The sequence below is a fragment of the Antechinus flavipes genome, chromosome 1 (genome assembly GCF_016432865.1).
Source record: "Antechinus flavipes isolate AdamAnt ecotype Samford, QLD, Australia chromosome 1, AdamAnt_v2, whole genome shotgun sequence".
Lineage (NCBI taxonomy): Eukaryota > Metazoa > Chordata > Mammalia > Dasyuromorphia > Dasyuridae > Antechinus > Antechinus flavipes.
In genome coordinates this window covers 676,863,428-676,887,058 of record NC_067398.1, presented here as the reverse complement: position 1 = coordinate 676,887,058, position 23,631 = coordinate 676,863,428, and the positions used below count along the sequence as shown (strand labels likewise).

Here is a 23,631-nt window from a genome sequence, read left to right as displayed (position 1 = left end):
AATTGGAGAATGGCTGGGTAAATTGTGGTATATGAATGTTATGGAATATTATTGCTCTGTAAGGAATGACCAGCAGGATGAATACAGAGAGGCTTGGAGAGACCTACATGGACTGATGCTAAGTGAGATGAGCAGAACCAGGAGATCATTATACACTTCGACAACGATATTGTATGAGGATGTATTCTGATGGAAGTGGATTTCTCTGACAAAGAGACTTAACTGAGTTTCATTGGAGAAATGATGGACAGAAACAGCTACACCCAAAGAAGGAATACTGGGAAATGAATGTGAACTATTTGCATTTTTGATTTTCTTCCCGAGTTATTTTTACCTTCTGAATCCAATTCTCCCTGTGCAACAAGAGAACTGTTTGGTTCTGCAAATATGTATTGTATCTAGGATATACTGCAACATGTTTAGCATATATAGGACTGCTTGCCATCCTGGGGGGGGGGGGGGAGAAGGGAGGGAGGGGAAAAAACGAAACATAAGTGATTGCAAGGGATAATGTCGTGTAGAAATTATCCTGGCATGGATTCTGTCAATGCGAAGTTATTATTAAATAAAATAAAATTTATTACAAAAAAAAAAAAAAAAAAAAAAAGAAGAAGATAAGAGAGTGTGGATCAGATGACTTTAGGCTCATTGCTGATAAATATTTAACAATGGATGGAATTTTTATTTTTAAAGTAAAGTGTTATTGACATTTTTTGATTTTTAACATCACCTCTATTTCTTTCTTCAGTGGACCTTTCCCCACCCCCTTTCCAGATGGCCATTCCTTACAGTAAAACTTTTTTTTCAGAAAGAGGAAGACAAGAAAAAAAGGTTTTTCAAAATTTATAACATACCAAAAAGTCTAATATTATATGCAGTATCCTCCATCCAGTGTCCCTGATTTCTTTCAAGAAGCAGGATAGGTGTTTTTTCTTGACTCTTCTTTAGGGCTAGGTTTCTTATTCATTCTAATTTTTTACATTTGATGTTGATTGTTTTGTTGTTTCCATTTACATTGTGATAGTCATAAGATATATTGTTTTCTTGCTTCTGTTTCATTTTGTATCATTTCATATACATCTTTTCCTCCTCTCTATTCATCATATTGTTTTCTACTGAATAGTAATACTGAATTACTACATTTTCTTTAGCCATTCTCCTATTGATGGACATCTTTTTTTATCTGGTTCTTTGCCACTAAGCAAAGGTCTGCTCTCAATATTTTGATGTATATGGGATTTTCTGATGTTGTCACTTGGGGCTTCTTAGGCATATACTCTTCAATGGAGTCTCTGGATTGGTGTAGGTGGATGCTGCAGTTGGTAGAGCCCTAGACCTGGAGCTAGTAAGACCTGAGTAAAGATCTATCTCAGACTCTTACTAAGGGGTGACTCTAGGCAAGTCACTTAGCTGCTGTCTGCTTCAGTCTTCCCCAGTACTTAATGGAGATAAGGTTTATTATGAGAAGCAAATAAGATATTTGTAAAGCGCTTAGCATAGTACCTAGAAGATAGTAGATGATTAATACAGGGTATGAACATTTTATTAACTACTTCCAGTAGATTCCTAAAGGGAATCTTAAATTAAGTTCATTGCTTCTATTTTATAGAAGAGAAAACTGAAGCCCATAGAGCAATGACTTGCCTAACTAGTATGGAATAGAGCTGAGATGGCTGCTGAGCTTTATGGAATTGCTTTATCCTAAGGAATCTGAGCCTATTAAAATGTATCAGGTTTTGCTTTTTCTAGTTATATTTGTCAGTATATTTCATTAAAATGATAACTTAAAATTTTTTAATTGGACTTTTCTTCTAATGAGCTCCAAATGTATTTTTTTTTTTTATCTTCATGAAATCCCTTTGATGAATAGATTCCACCCCCTACCCCCATTTTACAAATGCAGAAACTCGAAGTATGACTGTAACTATTCGACATAATTATCACTTCATAGTCTTGCACAGTAGTGCTTTAGAGTTTGAACTGGGTTGTCTCTTTTCAATTAGCCAAGTATAGCAACAGAAATGGTGAAAATTGTGTAGCTTTTTTTTTTTTTAAACTTAATGGTTTTTTTAGTGTGATGATATGAAGGATTCCTCCCAGATTAGGTGTTTATAACTTTATAATGTGATGATGTATATCATCTTAAAGAACTTAAAGAGTTCTTATTAAAATCCCATCTTTTATTGGAAGCCTTACTCAACCTTGTGCCTTATATCTGTTATTTCCTATTTATCTTGCATATAGCTTGTACATATATGTTTGTTTGCTTGTTGTCATCTCTTTAAATAAGTTCCTTGAGGGCAGGGACTCTTGCCTCTTGAATCTCCAAGGATTTATTTAACACAATGCCTGGCACAGAGGCACTTAATAAATGTTTCTTGATTTTGATGAATTTTTGAAAATTGAAATTCGATTTTGAATTTTAGAAACCCAAAGTCCCAAGCCATATTTTCACCTTAATAGAACTTTGTTACTAGCATGCTTCATTCTAATACTACTTTTTTTTCCATTGGCCTTGTTTTAGGAGGCAAAATGCTAGAGAAAATTGAACTGGAGAGCGTTTGAAATCAGGAAACTAGAGTGTCATGAAAAATGAATAGAGCTTGAAACTGGGAATCAGGAGCCCATGGTTATGTTTTTAGCCCCTGGTAATGTTCCAGTGTGGCCATGGACAAATCTCTTCACTTTAGAGCTTTAGACTTGGAATCAGGATCCTGCTTTATCTAGCCTGGTAGAATCCTGGTAGCCTCGGATCTTGAGGAAGACAATCTCTGTCAGTCAGTTTTCTTATCTATAAAATGGGGACAATAATAGCACCTAGCTCACAAGATTGTGGTAAGCATCTATTGAGATAACATGTAAAATGCTTTGCGAACTTTAAAAAGCTAAAATAAATATTTTTTTTGTTATCTTCCTAAGGAAGTATTGTGAAAACCATAAAGCACTATATAAGTGCTTGGTATTAACAATTGGCTCTTAAATATTTCAAGGAATATTATATAATTTAAAAAATAAACTACTGTTTTAAAAATTAACTAGCATATCTCTTCCATTCCATTGAGTAGCAAAGAAGAAAACTCATAACAATAATTCATAGTTAAGCAAAGCAAATTCCTGCCTTGATTTTGTCCAAAATTGTATGTCTCATTCCTAACCTAAAGTCATCTATCACCTCATGTCTCTGTTAGGAGGTTGGAGATGTGCTCTGTTATGAGTACTCTGGAATTATGGCTGCTCATTGTGTTGATCAAGTCATTCAAGCTTGTTTTTCTTTACAATATGAATAATCTATAAAATGTTTTCTTGATTTTGCACCCTTTCACTCATTATTGGTTCGTACAAGTCTCAATTTTTTTCTGAAACTTTATAATTCCTTATGGTTACATAATATTAACATATTATCTTCATACATTGCATTTATTGTAATTTGTTTAGATAATCCCCAGAAGATGGACATTACCTTATTTTTCAGTTTTGTTTTTTTTTTACTACCAAAAAAAAAGCTGCTCTAAATATTTTAATCTTTTTGGGTTATAAGTCTGGTAGGCTATCAATGGGTTTAAAGAATATTTATATACAGTTTAGTGACTTTGGGAATATAGTTCCAAATAGCTTTCCAGAATGGCACTACCAGTTCATCAGTGTGCATATTTCCTTGTAGCCCTTCCAACAATTGCAGTATTCCTTTAAAAAAAAAACTTGACCTCTCTAATTATTTGTGATGAACATTTTTTCATATTATTGTTGATAGTTTAAATATCTTCCTTTAAAAACTGCCTATTCATAGTGTTTGATTATTCCTAATAGGGGAATGCTCACGCTTATAAATTTGAATCAATTCCTGACAGATCTTGGATATAAGAGCTTTATCAGAGACAACATGCAAACAAATGTGTACAGTTAAGCTACACACACACACAAATTAGAAATTGCAAAGGAAGACACTACCATTAAGAGGGTTCAAAAAAGATTTTCTGTAAAAGGTGGGATTTTAGTTTTAAAATTGAAGGAAACCAGAGAAATTAAGAATTGAGATGAGGAAGAGCATTCTGGGCGTGAAAATGTCTAGAGTTGGGAGATAGATCAAAGAATTAGTGGGAGATGTTTGTTTTCAATTAAAAAACTTTCTATTTCATTAACCAAAAAAACCCTCGCATGAAATTTTCAAGTCAAGTAAATCAAATTCCCACATTAGCCAGATAATTTCTTATTTTGAGTCCATTACTTTTCTGTCCACACATGTGTAGGGTTGGTTATTGCATTTAATCAGTTCTAGAGTCTTTCAAAATTCTTTGATGTTATAGAAATTGTTTTCCTATTTCTTCTCACTTCATTCTGCTTGGTGTTTGTACAGATCTTTCCAGGTTTTTCTTGAGACCCATCTTTCATCATTTCTTATGGCACAATGATGTTCATAACATTACCACTATTTGTTCAGTACTTCCCTACTTGATGGGTACTCCTTTTGTTTCCTATTCTTTACCACTATAAAAAGAGCTGCTATGATTATTTTTGTACACATGGGTCCATTTCTCTTCATTTATTTATTTTCTAGGGGTCTAGGCCTAGCAGTATTTCTTTGTTAAATAAATGAACAATTTAGCAATTTTTTGGGGCATTGTTCCAAATTGCTTTCCAGAATAGCTGGACCAATTCACAGCTGCTCTAGCTGTGCATTAATCTGCTTGTTTTCCTAAAGCCTCTCCAATATTTGTTATTTTCTGTCAATTTTGCCAGTCTGATAGGTGTGATGTAGAATTTCAGTTATTTCACTTTGCATTTCTGCAATTATTACTGATGTGGAGTATTTTTATATAACTTTAGTAGTTAAGTTATTTTTCCTTTGAAAACTACTTGTATGTATCATCTTTTATCTATTGGGAATAACTCTTGATTTATACATTTGAATCAATTCCTTGCATATCTTAAGATTTTTATTGGAGAAACTTGCTGCAAAGATTTTTTTTCTCTTAGTTACCTATTTTTTCTAATTTCAACCACGTTAAGCCTACTCCTTCTTTAAAAAAAAAAAATCTTGATTTTATTTTTTCAGATAGGGGAAAATACATCTTCATTCTCTCTTTATTCCCTTTCCCTCTTTGAAAAAGAAAAACAAAACCCTTGTAACAAATGCGCAAAATCAAGAAAAATTAATTCCTATATTGGCCATGTCATTCATATTCATACACACATGTATTTATGCATATGTGTATGTAGCCATACCAAAATAGATGTACATATACCTCCCTTAATAGATCAAAGTGAATTTCAGGTGTGTCTTCCTCTTCCTCCTCCTCTTCTTCCATTTTTTTTTTTTTTACTCCCCTTCCTCTCCTCCTTCACTTCCTTATTTGTAAAAGGTGTTCCAAAAGTCTTAGTGCAGTTTTGAAGACATTAAAATTGAAAAATGCGCTAAGACTTTTGGAGCACTCTATATAGTTGTTTACTTATGCATCCAAATTTTATGTGGTAACTTCTAAACCTTCCTCTCTGTTTCCTGTGCCTAGTATATTTCTTTTCCCTTTCCCTTTGAGGTCATAAATCAAAAAGAACATTTCCAGATTGTCTTAGATTTCCTTTGTGATGTCTGATGATGATACATGTTTCTGAGGGGACGTGTTATCTTCCCAGATTAAACTATAAACAGTTCATTTTTGTTTAGTCCCCATATAATTGCTTGATCATATTTACTGTTTCGATACTGTGTATTTCAAAGTTTCTATGAAATTCTGATATCTCATCAGGAATGCTTATATAGGCTTCTATTTCATTTTTTATTTGACTTGAAAACACTGAATTTTTGCCAGATTGTTTTGGGGATTTCAGGAGATACTAGTGCATTCTTTCTATTTTCAGTTTTAGCTCTTATTCTCAAAGGTTTGGACAGTTTTATGATTTTTTTTTGGGGGGGAATATGACATTTATTCCTGCTCCCTCTTTTCCTTTTTTGGCCCTAACTTTCAAGTAGTCTAGTGATTCTTAAGTTATCTTTCTTTGATCTGTTTTCCAGTCACTTGTTTTCATTTGAGATAACATAATTTATCTTTTATTATTTTCAAATACTTAAACTGTTTGGTCTGTTAGAATTTTCAAGGAATCTGTTGCCTGGGTAAAGTTTTGTACTTCTTGTCCTGAGATCTTATTCCCTTTCCAATTCTTCTATAACTTTCATTTCTAGGAAGTCCATACTGTTGTGTGTGTGTGTTTTTTTTTTTCCCTTGAGCCTTTGCTGGCAGATCTTTTAGTCATTGGGTTTTTTTGAGTTTTTCTTCAGGCATCCTTGTCATCATTAACAGCTTTTTATTGGGGAGGTTCTTTTTTGTGTGTGTTTTCTTATTTTTCTAGCTTTACTTCCTGAATTTAGACTTCATGTTAGGGTAAGGTTCTACTCAGTTCTGGAGTGAATGTCTGGATTTTACTTTGTTCCATGTTGTGTTCTCTCAGTTATCGCTGCTGTTTTTTTGGACAATTTAGTCTGTATTATTCCAGGAGGTCAGAGATAGCTTAGGATGGAACGTTATGCTACTAGTTTTCAGTGCAGGGTGCGACTTTCTAGTTTAAGCTCTGGAAATTCTTAATCTAAATTTGGAGCTTGTTCTTCTTTAGAACTCCATTAGATTGTTTCTAGACTCAGGTAAGGCCAGTCAGCTGGAAAGCTCTATGGTTTCCTAGTGATAGAAATGCTAGTTCTACTTTAGTCTGGGCTTCTGGCCTAGTTATGAAACCTGTGGGCTTCAGGCCACAGCCTAAGGACACTTTATGTGAGACTCCAGGCTCCTCTCTGGTTCATAGACCCAGAGTCTTTGCTTCTTGCTCTTTGCTTCATACAAGGCCTGGGACCCTAGTCTTGGACCATTTATTCAGCAAATGTTTGCTAAATTAATTTTTTCACAACTAAGTTCTATGTAATTTATTCACCTTTCAAATAGCTTTTAGCTCTTTCTAAATTAGCTATATTATTGCCACTCATGTATTGGTGAGTCCTCTCTTCAGAGTGCACTGGATCTGTGACCCAGCACTGGAGAGTCAACAACAGCTATTCCCTACACAAAATTTGCTTCCTTTCTGGGAGTTTAGTGCCCAATCCTGGGCAGCCCCTTCTTCAGTCTGGAAAGGCTAAATGAAAGCTTGTTCTTTTCTAACTAGATTTTGTCCTCAGTGTCTGCAGATTTCTCTATCTCACTATGCTGATAAACCTAGACTGGGAAAAATGAGTCGCTGATTTTTTTTTCCCCTGGATTTCCCAATTAGTACTTGATCTAATGCTTTTTCTAGATCTCTGAGGTATAGTTGGTGGGAGAGATTTTGGCTGTGCTACTTTCTTCTACTTTGCCATTTTGGCTGGTGATTTGTTCTCTCCCAATTTTAATTGTCTTGATTTTGTTTGTGCAAAAACTTTTAAATAGTGTATAATCAAAATTGTCCGTTTTGTCTCATATGATTGTCTCTGTCCTTTGTGTGGATATCATTTCTTCCTCTGTCCATATATCCAAAAGGTAATTTTTTCTTTGTGCCACTAAATTTGGTTCTTATATCACTGACTTACTTTTTATTCTCACATCCAAGTTATATATCTTGATATATGCTGTTTGTTTTATACCTACTTTTTAATCAGATTACTTTTCAGCTTTTCCAGCATTTTTTTTTTTTTGTTGTTGTTGTTGTTGTTGTTGTTGTTTTTGCTGAGGCAATTGGGGTTAAGTGACTTGCCCAGGGTCACATAGCCCAGGAAGTGTTAAGTGTTGTCTAAGGGCTGATTTGAACTCAGGTCCTTCTGACTTCAGGGCTGGTGCTCTATCCACTGCACCACCTAGCTGCCCCAGTTACTTATCTTGTTTTTTGTATCTAGTAGGTGTGTGTTAGAAACAAGACCCCAGACTCAATTTCAAAGTCTGTGATATTTTATTGAAAGAGATTGAAGGATGCAACCTTTTATTCTCATGAGAAGTGGGGCATACCCCTCTGAGAAAGAATGCATTTCCCAGCAGTTTTTATTGAATAATAGAATGTGGGTGTTTGGGATTATTGAACAGTAGGCTACTGTGTTTATTGGCTTTTGTATGTTGTACCTTATCTGTTCTTCTGCTCAACTCTTTCTTTCTATTACTCAATTGTTTTCATGATTTATTGCTTTGTAGTATCTGGTACTGCAACCCACCCCACCCACTCCCTTTTCCCACTTTTTCCTACTGTTTCCCTTGAGATTCTTGACTGTTTTGTTCCTCCTGGTAAATTTGTAATTTTTTCCCCCTAGTTCCATAATAAGCTTTGGTAAACTTAATTGGTATGACAATAAATAAATAAATTTATTTTGGCAGTATTTTCAATTTTTATCATCATGACATGACCACAAATGAGCAGTGAATATTTCTCAAACTTACTTGAGTTTGCCTTTATTCTTGGAAAGTGTATTTTGTGGTTGAATTCATATAGTTCCTGGGTGTTTCTTGGTAGATGAATTGTCAAGTATTTTATACATCCTATAATTATTACAAATTGTGTTTCTTATTCTGATTTCTTTTTCTGTGTTTTGATGGTAATATATGAAAATGCTGATCTGTGTATTTTATGTCCTGCAACATTACTAATTTGCTTCAGATACCTTTTTAGGTGATTCTATATGGTTGTCTAGATAGACTATCATATAATCTGTTAAAAAAAAAAAAAAAAAACAACCCAACAACCCACTATTTACTCTTTGCTTGTGTTTATATTCTCTTGATTTTTTCTTATTGCCATAGGTAGCATTTCTAGTTCTATCTTACATAGTAGCAATGTTGGGGAGCATCTTTGAATTAACTCTAATTCTATTAGAATTCTAATTCTAATTCTATTAGAAAGACCAATAAACTTTTCTCCATTACATAAAAAGTTTGCTCTTGGTTTTAGACATAATATCATTATGTGTTTTTAAAAAAAACTTGATAGAAACACCATTAAGGTGATATGTTGCTCAATGAAATGTGGTTGTGTTTTATGTTTTATTTTTTATTATAAATACAGGAAAATATTTTATTCTTGGAGCCCTTCAATTAATTATTTCTGTAAAGGTGTTTTTTGTTGTAGAACATCATTTTGAAAACCTACCCGTTTTCTTCTTCTAAGATAGATTTTCTTTTTCTTTTCTTTTCTTTTTTTTTTTTTTTTTCTTTGCTAAAAGGTAGATTTATTTAGAGAAAGAGGTTGACAAAATGAAGAAGTAGACACAGGAGTGGCAAATATAAAATAGATTAGGGAAAACAATAGGGTTACCAGGGAAAGGACCAGGGAAAGGAGTTTAGAAGAATCCATTGAAGTGTTATGTCATGAGGCCTGGTTGTATCGTTGACTGGCAGGTTAGATTCATAGAATTTAGCAGACTAATCAGGTAGCTATAGTAAGGAGAAAGATATTATTAAAGGGATGGATGACACCATGAAAAGAGAAGAAAGTACCTCATTGGGCTTTGTCCTGAAAAGGATTTAGCCAAAAATTATTTCCAAAGATAATATAGAAATTAAAAAATATGCATATGGGTCAGTTTTTGATGTTTTCTTCACGACATTCCTTTGGCAGCAATAAGGACTTTTCTTTTTTTACTGTCATCACAATTGATCCTTCTATAACCTTTAAAATTGTATTTCCTCCAGCATTTACTTATTTTTATTAATACATGAAGGATTGAACATTATGTGTCCCTTTGAGTTCACATTCTCTTTCTTCTGATTATTATTTTCATTTACTACATATTTGTATCCTTTTTATCAACTACCTTAGTAATTCAGTTGGAAGATTTGTGTTGATCTAGAAAGATTAATTCTCACTTTTATTGCTTATACCTATGGTTTTCTGCCCTTCTGAGTGATGATTTGGTACTGTGAGTTCTATGAGGACTATAATCTATCATTTTCTTTTGTCTTCCTCACCACTGAGTACAGGTTGTTCAATTCAATTTCAGTATTTCATAGTACTTTCATAATAGTACGAATGAATGAATGTATAGTTTAATTATAGTATAGTGTAAGGGATACCATACATCCTTACCATACGTCCTTGAAGAATAGGTAGGGTATCAACAGGCAAAAATATTTGGAGACATTGAGGCAGTTATTACAGCTATAGTAAACTGGATAAGCAAGGTGGGGAAGCATAAGATTTAGGGAAAAGTCTAAATTTTTCTGAGTATAGTTTATAAGACGAAAAGCCTCCAGAAGTCAAGGTTGCATCCAGATTATTTCTAGAACTAAGTTCTGCAGCTTTTAGGCATTTGTTCATTGTTTCACTTACATTTTTTTCCCTTCTCTGAGGCATTCGTAGATTTCTAAACCTTTCTTATTGCTTGGCTTTTTGTTATTGCTACTGTTCATGCTTTGGGTCTTTATTTCCCCACAAATTTTTTGTTGCTGCATCACATTTTTCTTTGGTTCCTTTTCCATTTTTTCTTACAGAAACAATTTTTTTCCCATGATTTTTTGATTATCCTTTTATGAAGTCATATGTATTTAGGTGGTTTTAACCTTCAACCTTCTTCTGGGGGAAAAAAAAAGGTTTGATCTACTTTAATTATGTCTCTTTGGATATTCCAGTGGTCCCACAGACTTTATCCTTTATATATCAAACTTCGTAGGTTCTTTTCCCCAAACACTTAATTTTTTGTGAAGAAACATTGTGTTTACTAGTCAAGAATATGGACACATAAGACTAAATATGGCATGGTATAATTGGCAAAGCCCTGGATTGTGAATAGCAATGTTTCTACTCCCATTAATTTGCTATGGGATTTTGATCAAGTCATTTTCTAATTTTGAACATTAATTTCTTTTCAAAAATGAAGGGTTAGATTAAGTGGCATCTGAAAACTCTCAACTCATTCATCCTATGACTTATGATATATGTTTCTCCTACTCTCTCACCCCTGCGAATTTGGAGGGGAGCAAAACAAATCCCCACATTGGTAGTGTCCAGCAAATGTGTGCCTCATCCTATGTAGTAGTCTATAAACTCTCAGTCAGGAGGTAGAAGGTGGAAGTCCTTGGGAATCATGATTGTATGAAGTATCTAATTTTGGTTTACCACCTGAAGATACTATCAATCCCAGCTCTTAGTAAAATGAGGATAGAGAGAGCTTATCCATATTGCATAGAAGATAGTCACATGAATTAACTATCTTGATTATATTTCATGATAGTAATAGCTAGCATTAAATCATGTTTTAAAGTTTCAAAGCATGCTGCATGTGATCTCATTTGATCATTGCAACAGCTCTGTGAGGTGGATGCCTTTGTTATTCTGCTCATTTAAAGTTGAAGAAATGGAGACTGAAAAAGACTTAAGTGTATGGGCAAAGTGATACAGCTGAGACAGAGTCTGAGGTAGAATTCAAAGTCGGGTCTTCCTGATTTATAAGTCCATCAAGATGCTTTGTAAAAAGTTGGGTCATCTGTCTCATGGGATACAAAGCCAATGAATCCTTCAGATTTTTTGAAATAGAATTTAAAAAGTAGTTGAGCAAAAAGCATACAGAAGCTGCAGGTATTAATTCTGACCCATTCCCACTTATATGTTAACTGGGAAGATTAACATTTGCCCTTTCTATGGAGCTGTTAACAGGGATCAAATGATGTCATAGATGTGAAAATGTCCCAAAATGCAATGTACTTGTATTGTTGTATATTATTTAGCATCACAACATCAGCCATTTTCTTGTAAGTAGTAGTTTTTCGTGATTTCCCATTTGAATCTTAAAACTTTTGAGCTAGATTATTGAAGCCATGACTTTGTAAGCTTTTGAACATTTCATAAATATGAGTAGTTATTGATGCTAAGTGAAATGAGCAGAACCAGGAGATCATTATATACCTCAACAATGATACTGTTTGAGGATGTATTCTGATGGAAATGGATCTCTTCGATAAAGAGAGCTAATTCAGTTTCAATTGATCAAAGATGGGCAGAAGCAGCTACACCCAAAGAAAGAACACTGGGAGATGAATATAAACTGCTTGCATTTTTGTTTTTCTTCCCGGATTATTTATACCTTCTGAATTCAATTCTCCCTGTGCAACAAGAAAACTGTTCGGTTCTGCACACGTATATTGTATCTAGAATATACTGTAACTTATTCAACATGAAAAGGACTGCTTGCCATCTGGGGGAGGGGGTGGAGGGAGGGAGGGGAAAAATCGGAACAGAAGTGAATGCAAGGGATAATGTTGTAAAAAATTACCCTGCATGAGTTCTATCAATAAAAAGTTATTAAAAAAAATATGAGTAGTTATTTGCTAACTAATGATAGTTTGGCTGCATGTTTTTTTTAAGCTATTAATTCTGTTAATCCTTTTTTTTTTTTTTTTTTTTTTTTAAAGATTTGGCCTTCCTGGGAACAACTTTGCTATTTGAATAGCTTACAAAGCTGATTATGTTGATGATGATGATGATTTTTTGGTTATAAATGTACATTAATTTTCCAAAAAACAAATTTCCTTATGAATCATGTTAGAAGACAGAATCAGAACAAAAGGGAAAACCATGAGAGGAAAAAAAAAAGAAAAAGGGGGGGAAGTGAATATTGCAAAAGCTGATATTTTCAAAGCAATTTATTATCTTAAGCTCTCTTCTCCATTCTATTTAATCCTCATCACAACTTTGTGATGGAGTTAGGCAAAAGCTTATTATCTCTGTGTTACAGATGAGGAAACTGAGGCCCAAGGAATAGAAATGATTTGTCCAAAGTAAGTTGCAACTTGCTCATAACTAATGACTAGAAAGTTAGGATGTTTTGAGTAATTCACTATGTAGTATTTCTACATGACAATATTGTCTCCCTCTATGCTGTCATTTGTTGCTTTCTTTAGATGTTACACAATTTGTAAAGTCCATTGTGGAGTAGTCTTGTCTTTTGTGCTTGTATGTATTAACAGAAAGGCAAATTTTTTTGTTCTATCTTAGAAGAAGAACCTTAGAAGGTTCAAGGCTTTGTTAACATTTGTCATCCAATAGGCATCGGGATAATTGGAACTGAAGCAGCCTTGATTTTTGTTATTTAGGGTACAGTGAATTTATAGCCAAATAAAATATTCGGTTCCTCTTTTTAATCCAGATTGAGACTTTCATGTATTAGATTATAGATCAGATTGCTTCCCATCTCATAGATCAAATTGCTTCCCATCTCTCTTCTCTTCCTCCCACTCCCATGTCTGTTGTTATTGATGCTATTTGCATTTTTTTGTTGCCCACCTTGAATCCTGTGCAGGGAGGGCCCATGTTCATAATGCTGCTGTTTTCACTCTTACTTCTTGATACTAATGTCCTCATTTTCATTTTTACCACTGGGCACAGATAACATATAATTACAATTGAATTGAGTATTTTAACAATCTCTCAATCTGCTCCTACTTTTTTCTTTGGAATAGGAGGAAATAATAAGAAAAGACTTGCCTCTAGAGTTAGAGTGGAGATGTAATGACGCGGTCAGAACCATTGAGAAATGAATCCAGACAGACTGTGAATGCAGGGCATCTGTTGAAGGAGGCAAAGACAAAGATGTTCAAGATCATCTTTGACCTCATGCAGGCATTGGTCCTATGAAGTCGAAATGAAAAAATTAGCCTCTCTTCATGGCCGTACAACCAGGAGGAAGTTTGGCATGAGAAATGTAGGAGCCCTATTAGAAGGACTAAGATGTAGCAAAAGATTGGAGGAGAACCAGGACTGTTGAGGTGTTGTGGTAAGGTGACTTTCAGAAGTTTGGATGGAGATAGGATGAAGAAGAAAGCATATTTTTCAGTATAGTTAAAATTTTTCTTTTTGACTTAACATTAAAGGTTAGCATTAGCATTAAAAGGTTTTCATAAAATGGGATTTTCCAGAAAGGACTATTGCCAAAAATAGTATTAATACATAACAACTTACATTTCTGTAGTTCTTTACATTTTGCAGAGCACTTTCTTCACAATTACCTTAGGGAGGAGTAATATTAGAATTTCTGTTTCTATAGAGGAAGAAATTGAGATTGAGAGATTCCTAAATGATTACTTATAAGTATTATCTCATTTGATCCTACAACAGCACTGTGAGGGAGATACTATTATTATTTTTCCCATTTTACAAAATCTGAGGCAAACAGGTTAAGTGAATTGCTCAGTGTCTAAGGTCAGATTTGAATTCAAATCTTTGTGACTCTAGCCCTTTTGACTCCTGCAACACATAATTATGATAAAAATTCTAACTCCTACAAATTGTAGGCTTGTGATCTTGATCTTGTTCCTCAATTCTAGATATTTATATGCTTAGAGATTAGCACAGTGTTATTTGGCATATACAAAATACTTAATAAATGTTGATTGATTTTTTTGAGAGGAGGGAGATAGATTTCATTTTTAAATCTTTGATTTACATTTTCTTTTTTTGAATATTAGTTTGGTTAGAATTCTTTTGTCCTTCAGATACGTCTTATTTTATTTTTCCTTTATGCTCTTATGGTCATCGTGTAAACTATAGAATGATATTATTTTTAAATTTTTCTTTTAAAAAAAATGGAATAAAAAAAGAAAGAAAACAATATTATTAAGGAGATAATTAGTGAACATTTGGAAAAAAAAGTTGGTAATCATCAAGAGCAGATCAGTTTTATTTCCTTTTTGATTAAGTTACTAAACTGGTAGACCAAGGAAATGCTGTATGCATATTTTTTATTTATATTTAGCAAGATATTTCCCAGAGCCTTTCAAGTTGTGAAGGCAATATATAATTAATTGGGCTCAAAAATAAGTTGAGTGGTGCGATCCAAAGAATAGTCAGTGAATTGATATCATCTTGTAAGAAGGCCTCTGGTTGTGAATTGATCTGGAGTAGTTCTGGAGAACAATTTGAATCTATGCCAAAAGGGCTATAAAATGTGCATAACCTTTGGTCTAGCAGTAATACTACTACTAAATCTATATTCCAAAAAGATCATAAAAAAGGGGAAAAGACTCATATGTTAATACACACACACACACACACACACACACACACACACACACACACACACATTATGCAATGATCAATTATGATAGAATTAGCTCTTCTCAGCAAAGTAGTGTCCCAAAACAGTTGCAAAAGACTTGTGATGGAAAATGCCATTCACAATCAGAGAAAGAACTATGGAGTCTGAATACAATCAAAACATAGATTGTTTGCTGTCTTGGGAAAGAGTGGGGAAAAAGGGAAAGAAAAAATTTGCAACTCAGAATCTTGCAAAAATGAATGTTGAAAACTAACTTTATATATAATTAGAAAAAATAAAATACCATTAAGTACAAAAAAAGGAAAAGAAAAAAGTAATAAAAACAGAAAGTATCCAATTGAATGCTGTTAGGATGATCTGTACTTGGACCTATTTAACATTTTTATCAGTGGCTTGAATAAATGCAGAAACAATATGCATAGCAGAGATGACCTGGAATTGGGAAGAATACCTAATATATTCAATGACACTTAGTATCCCAAAAGATCTTGACAGATTAGAAAATTGGCTGAATCTAAGACAACAAAACTCAAAAGGAACAAATGTGAGATCTTATACTTGGATTTGAGAAATAATCAAAGAGCAAAATAGAAGAAACACATTTAGATAGATAAAAGTTTGTAAAAGATTCAAGGATTTTTATTGGACTATAAATTCAATATTTATAGAAGCAAAATGGATTGGATACCAGATTTGGATTTAGGAATCAAATCAATAAGCATTTATTAAGCTATGTGTAAATTTTTTAAAATTAAATTTTCTTTTCTCCCATGAAAAAGCAATTCTTTCTCCTACTTCTCATTGGGGAAAAAAGAAAGAAAGAAAAGAAACACTTATATATGACCCTGGCCGTGGCTGCTACTATTTTAAAACCAAAACTTTTTCAAGCAAAACCAAATATTACATTCAGAAATGTAATTTTTATTCTTATAACATTCTTATAAGTCTTATTCTTTTACCTCTTAGTTCTTTGCTTCCCTTTTAGGAGATGGACATCATGCTTTTCCTCTAACTTCTGGAATTTATGATTGGTTATCACATTCATTGATCAGAGTTCTTAAATATTTGTTTCCAACTCGTTTCTTTTTATAATATTATTGTTGTATAAATTCTTCTCATTGTTCTTTTAAGTTTATTCTGTATCAGTTCATACAAGTCTTTAATTTCTTATGGCACCATAGTGCTCTACATTCATGTGCCAAATTCATGGTCAATCCCTTAATTTCCAGTTTTTCCCCACCACAACAAAGCTTCCATGAATATGTTTCTACATAGGTTTTTTCCTCTTCTCTTTGTGGCATAGGCTTAGTAGTGGTATCATTAGGTTATAGGGTGCACACAGTTTAGTAAGTTTTGCTGCATTTTTGAGGTACTTTGGATTAAATGACTTGCCCTTAGTCATATAAGCTCCTTCTGACTCCAGAACTGATGCTTTATCTGCTACACTATGCTGGGTGTATTATGAATAAAGAGACAGAAGTGAAGCATACTCTTAATTTTCCTAAGCATACTCTTAGGGAAATTACATTATTTTGAGGGGGAGGAGGCAATACACACACACACACACACACACACACACACACACACACATATACACACACACACACACACACACATACATATACAAAATATCCATAGGAAGGAAAATGGGAAGATGTGCATTCAAATCCTACTTCTGATACACATATTTGTGTGATCATAAGTGAGTAATTTAGGCTTTCTGAGCCTTTGACTTTCTGTAAGAGGATCCAATAATCACTTGGAATATATGCCTCAAAAGGTTTGTAGTAAAGTTCACATGCAATAATTTATAAAAATTGCTTTGCAAACTTTAAAGCAGCGTATGAATCTGATAGGATGATAACATTTGAATCAACTTTGAAATGGCTGTCAGGAACGAATGCTAATTTTAATTTTAGTCTGCTTTTAGAGAAGCATGAGATCCCAGGATGAAGAAATGATAGTGCCACTGCTCTTATCAGACTACATCTGGAGTTCATTTAAGTGTTTTAAATGCATTTTAGGAAGGATACCAACAAGCTGGGCATTGTCCAGAGTTGAATAGCCAGTGTGATGAAATGCCTCAAAGTCCAGCCATATGAGACTTAGTTTGAGGAAACAGGGATATTTAGCTGAAGAAGAGAAATATGGTGGAAGATCATGATGACCATCTTCTAGGGAAAGGCTCTCTTGTGAGAAGGATCAGATTTAATACGCTTGGTCGCAGAGAGCAGAGCAAGGAGCACTGGGTGGAAGTTGTAGGCAGGAAACTTGTGCTTGATGTTAGGATAAGCTTCCTTCCACTTAGTTATGAAAAAGTGGGATGAGTTCTCCAACTTCAAGCCGGGAAGTCTCCAAGCACAGGCCGAATGACAACTTTGGGGTGGTGTTAAAAGGGCAATTGTTGCTCAGGTACAGGTTGGACTAGACCTCACATTGCTGGATGCAGTGAAGTGGGGAGAACATCTGACAAGGAATTGGAAAGCATGAGGGGTGACCCAGCTTGTGTAAAGCCTTTTTTCTCTGATCTTTTTTATTATTGTTAAACCATTAAAATAAGGATCTAATTGGCTATTAAGGCCACCTCTTAAGATTCTAAAAGGAGAATGATATGGAAGAGCAATTGATATTTGAGAGGGTATGCCTTGTTAGTAAGCATGTACATTCTTTGTTTAAACAGATGTTTAGGTTTGTGACTTCAGAACATATCTATGTGGCGTTTGTTGTTATGTGGAATTGTTGGCCATCTATTTGATAGTGATAAGAGATATTGATGGTACAGAAATCTTTTGATATCTTTGGTCCAAGGCATCAGAAAGTATAGGTAAGGTATATCCACAGATGATCCCTACATTTAATTCTTGATGGATTCATTTTTTTGCCTTCCCCTCTCCCTTACCTCCATATTCCTTGGCATTTCCCCAGAGCTACTAAAAAAGATCAGGTGGCTCACTTTTGCAATTTGACTTCTTTCCTTTGTCATTTGGAGTCTTCTCTGGTTTCTCTTGAATAGAAATCAACAAAAGTCTAGAAATAATTGGTCCTGGCAAACAGCACAGATAAGTTAGAAAATATATTCTTTATTCTTAGGCAAGCAAGAATAAACTAGAATTTTAAATCCAGTTGCCAATCATGGCCTTTTTCAAGGTGGTTGATATTTCATAAGGAACAGTTCCTTAGGTTACTACTCACACATTAGGGATTGCAATTTTGGTATTTACTTCACTAGAAATTTAACATATGGTATTTTATTGGGTTGTATTAATAGGGTCATGTCTATTAAGGTTGTGGGGGGGAGAGAAAGAAAGATTATATATTTTTTGATGTCTATGAAAATTTACTGTAACATGATATCAGGTTTGAATACCAGAACTATCTTGGCCTTTGGGGTAAACAGCACATTTTTTCTTGAAAGAACTTCTTGCTATTTCTTTGATTAGAAAGAGAAGCCCACAGAAGTCAACTAGGAATCTTACTCAAATTATTTAATAGGGAAAGCAGGTGGCATATTTTTTCCCCTCAATACAGCATCATCATAAACTGTTTATATGTTCTTATCTAATTCCCATGCCCCTCTTCCCCCCTTTTAGGTACCGGAGAAAGTGGAAAAAGTACATTTATTAAACAAATGAGGATAATCCATGGTTCAGGCTACTCTGAAGAAGACAAGAGGGGCTTCACCAAGTTGGTCTACCAGAACATCTTCACTGCCATGCAGTCCATGATCAGGGCCATGGAGACCCTGAAGATTCTTTACAAGTATGAGCAGAACAAGGTGAGCGGAGACCAGGCAGTTCTCTCCTTCAGTAACTCCGTTGTTGAATGTTCTCTTTGTACCTGGGTTTGGGGGAATGGAATTGTGAAGAGAATGTTTTGAGGTTTTTCAGTGTCCTGGTTTCCTGGTGATTTGATTTCCTCCCTGTAAGAATAGGTTACAGAGATGAGCAGCCTTTGCCAGGGCTTGTAGCGACACCCATCACATGCAAGTTAAAGGTCCCCAGTATGAGCTCAGGCCCATGACATGAGGGCATAAGGAGGGCTAGAGAAATGCCATTTCTGTTGTTAAGCAAACCTCTAGGCCTGGAAATGTAGACAAAAGACTGAGGGTTGGAGGCCAACTGCTTGTGGGATGTTGGAAGACCTGCAGAAAATCACAGTTGGCCCATGACCTACCTCTCATGACTGTGGCTTATTGGATTAGTTTTTAGAGGGTAGGAATGTTAGGAAGCTCCAAAGCTGCCTCTTAAAAAGTAAATTATTTAGCTGGTTCTTAATGAAGCCAGCTTACAGTGCTGGTGTCTAGCAATCTTGTTTTCTTCCAACATGATGAGCCATTGGGTATGCAGAGTTCTCTTGAGTTAGTTGACAGATTTCTTTGGTATCTAACTGGAACCCACAGCTATTTTCAAACAGATGCTGGAAGCTGCCTGTAAGGCCCATAGCGACACTCAGTTGTACAGCTATATTTGAGGGTATGCTCTTGCTGTTTTTATTGATATGTTTTCAAGGGCTTATAACTCAGCCACAAAAATTTGCTGTGGGCTGAAGCTTGGCATAAGAGGAATGATTTTTTTGTACAAATATGGTTTAAATTAATCTAATTCACTTTAGGATTTGGAAATGCCAATAAGCTAGATTTCAGATATGTCATAACTTTTGGTCCTTCCTCCTCTAATGCAGACCAAAATTGTAATTATAATCCCCTAAATAAAATCATTGACTCTCCTCTCCCTCCCTGCAACTGTATTCAGGCATTAGATTAGGGATTTTAAGCAGAGCATAGAACTTCTCTTAAATTGAATTCAGTTTTGTCCTAGGAATATTGTTCTTGTTGCCTTAATCTCAGTGAGATGAGTTTACTGTCTCAAGCTTCTGTTCATTTTGCCTGGTTTACCTACGAAACTTTTGGAGATTTGTTTGTCTAGTCTGGACTATTGAAGAAGGGAAATGAAACATCATAGGTTGACTTTTGGACAGCTACTAATGGGTCATGAAGAAAAAGAACCTCTCAAAGCACAGTAAAGAGGGTGAGTTTAGGCTGGTTTTTGAGCAAATTCCAAAGAGATCCTGATGTCAGACACCTAACTTTGCAATGTCCTTAGGGTGTTTGATATCCTGTCTCAAGGCATGTAGGCTTTATGCTCTCAGCCCTCCTTCTATCAGAATTAAAATCCTAGTGAGCCAACAGTATCAAAAAGCTAATTCCATTTTAGGCTGCATTAAATGTAATCTAAAATCCAGAAGGAGGGCAAGTGAGAGTTTTGGGCACCACGTTTTAGGAAGAGATTTGATCAAGTTGGAGTATACCTCAAGGAGGATAGCCAGAGGATTAGGGGATTTGGAGAAGCTGGGGATCTTTAACATGGAAAAAGTAAGATGACTAATGTGAAAATATAAATTCGAAGGGATTTCAGCAACTATCTGGTCCAATATTTTATATATTTAATCTATAAGTTAAATGCATGCATTGTACCAATAATTATGCATATTCTAAAACTTATAGAAGTGAAAAAAAGGGGGAGTGAAATAAAGATGAAACACAATTTTATACATAAGGCTATAGAGAATCACAGAATTTTTGGGAAAGGAAGCTGGATGGGGCAGCCTGGAGTCTGGGGAAATTTGATTTCAAATGTTATTTCAGGTACTTACTAGCTGTGTGACCTTGGGCCAGTCAATTAACCACTATGTGCTTCAGTTTCTTCATCTCTGGTAGAGAGATTAGCAGTTTCTTCCTAGAAATATTGTGAGGATCTAATGAAGATTATGATGTCTTTAGCATACTTGGCTGGCATACAATAAGTACTCCACAAATATTTGTTATTGTTGTCATGTTGGACTTAGAATCAGGAAAACCTGACCTTGAATCCAGTCATGAACATTTAACTAGTTGTATGACTGGGCAGGTCACTTAATTTCTCTCAGCCTTAGTTTCCTCTTCTATAAATTGAGGATAATAATATAGTATGTATCTCATAGGGCTGTTGTAAGAATCAGTTGATAACATGTGAAGTGTTTTGCAAACCTTAACAGTGCTCATATAAATGCCAGCTGTTATCATCATCATACTATGAAACAGATTGACTTTAGGAAAATCACTTTAGTATCTAGATACATGGACTATATATTGCAAAGGGAAGAGACTAGAATCATGGAAATGAGTTAGAAGGCTAGTTAGGATAAGAGTCTAGGTGACAGAAGTTGAGGTCCTGAATTATGGTGGTGGCTGTGACAAAAGGAGACAGTTATGAGAGACGTGGATATAGGAGTGATAAGATTTGGTGACTTAGTGGTTGTGGATTTGGGGCGAAGGCATTTTGCTGGAGTCAGCTCTAGTCAGCTCTAGACTAAATTTTCATTGTGAGCATTTATATACTAGAATGAGCAAAACTACAAATCAAGGCTTGATTTATTTATTTATTTTTTTGACTCTTTAGGTCTTAGAAGTAACAGAAAATATTGATAATTCATATTAAAAAATTTTTTTAAATCAAAGCTGATTGTGCTGGCACATTGCTTTGTGAGGGAGAGTGAAGAGTGAAAAATGACACTTAGATTATGAAAAATTGGGTAATTAGAAATACAGTGATTCTCTCAAAAGTATTAGGAAATCTGTAAGGTGGGTTGGTCTGGACGGAAAGATTGTATATCTGTGATCCATCCATATCAAATAATATTATGACACTCACTCTCCCTCATTCAAAATCAAGTAGAGGAAGGTAAAGCTCTTTATCTAGCCTTCATTTTCTTTATCTATCCAAGACCCTTCCCACAAAGTGAACTGCAGTCAGAAGATATAGGTAGAATTTTCTCAATGGCACTTGTATAATTTAATCTACACAGTTCATCAGTTCTCTCTGGAGGTGAATAGCATTTTTTCATTGCGAGTTCTTTGGAATTGTCTTAGATGTAAGTCTTTACAGATTTTTCTGAGAGCATCCTGTGCTCATCATTTCTTATAGTACAATATAATTTGATCATGTGTACCACAACTTGTTTATCCATTCTCTAATTGCTGGGCATTCCCTCAATTTCCAATTCTTTGCTACCATGAAAAAATTTGCTATAAATATTTTACATTAAGGTCCTTTTTTTTTTTTTTTTTTTTTTTTTTTAAATCTTTTTGGGATATAGACTTAGTAGTGGTATTGTTGGGTCAACATGTATGCATGCTTTTCAACTCTTTAGGCATAATTTCAAATTGTTCTCCAAAATGGTTGAATCAGCTAACAACTCCATCAAGAGTGTTTTATTGTTTTAGTTTTCCCTCATTCCTCCCCCCATTTTCATTTTTCTTTTCTGTGGCATTGGACATTCTGATAAATATGAGATAGTACTTTAGATTTATTTAAATTTTCATTTCTTTAATGTTTAGAGCTGAATCGCTTATGGTTTCTCTTTCCTGTTTATTTTTTTCTGATTATCTTGAATCTTTTGTTTGAATATCAAATTTTCTTTTTTTTTTTTAAATTTATTTTTATTTTTATTTATTTATTTTTTAAATAATTTTTTATTGATAGAACGCATGCCAGGGTAATTTTTTACAGCATTATCCCTTGCATTCATTTCTGTTCCGATTTTTCCCCTCCCTCCCTCCACCCCTTCCCTCAGATGGCAAGAGTCCTTTACATGTTGAATGGGTTGCAGTATATCCTAGATACAATATATGTGTGTAGAACCAAACAGTTTTCTTGTTGCACAGGGAGAATTGAATTCAGAAGGTATAAATAACCCGGGAGGAAAAACATAAATGCAAGCAGTTTATATTCATTTCCAGTGTTCTTTCTCTGGGTGTAGCTGCTTCTGTCCATCTTTGATCAATTAAGGCTCTCTTTATCGAAGAGGTCCACTTCCATCAGAATACATCCTCAAACAGTATCATTGTTGAGGTATATAATGATATAATGATCTCCTGGTTCTGCTCATTTCACTTAGCATCAGTTCATGTAAGTCTCGCCAGTCTTCTCTGTATTCATCCTGCTGGTCATTCCTTACAGAACAATAATATTCCATAACGTTCATATACCACAATTTACTCAACCATTCTCCAATTGATGGACATCCTTTCATTTTCCAGCTTCTAGCCACTACAAACAGGGCTGCCACAAACATTTTGGCACATACAGGTCCCTTTCCTTTCTTTAGTATCTCTTTGGGGTATAAGCCCAGTAGAAACACTGCTGGATCAAAGGGTATGCACAGCTTGATAACTCTTTGAGCATAGTTCCAAATTGCTCTCCAGAATGGCTGGATGTGTTCACAATTCCACCAACAATGTATCAGTGTCCCTGTTTTCCCACATCGCCTCCAACATTCCCCATTATCTTGAATATCAAATTTTCTATTTAATTTTGGTTTTCTCATTCAGGAGTACTTGAAACTCGTATTTATTTCATTAAATATCTATTTTTTCTGGGTAGGTAATTTTTATTTATAATCCTAGTTCCTTTATCCTCCTGAATATTATATTCCAAATTTTCCTGTCTTTTAACATAGAATCTGCTAAATGTTGTGTGATCCTGACTGCTGTTACTGTTCAGTTGTGTAGTTGTGTCCAACTCTTTGTGATTTTCTTGGCAGAGATACTGTATAGTGCTTTGCCATTTCCCTTTCCAGCTCATTTTATAGATGAACAACTTAAGCAA

The 23,631-nt window shown here is 34.6% G+C and overlaps 1 protein-coding gene across 1 annotated transcript in view; it reads left to right on the top strand.

The window, feature by feature from the left end:
- GNA11 (G protein subunit alpha 11) overlaps positions 1–23,631 on the top strand; it is a 73,985-nt gene that overhangs the window by 21,035 nt on the left and 29,319 nt on the right. The window contains exon 2 of the mRNA XM_051972405.1: positions 18,577–18,761. Within this exon, the coding sequence (XP_051828365.1) occupies positions 18,577–18,761 (185 nt within the window). The remainder of the gene's footprint in view (positions 1–18,576; positions 18,762–23,631) is intronic.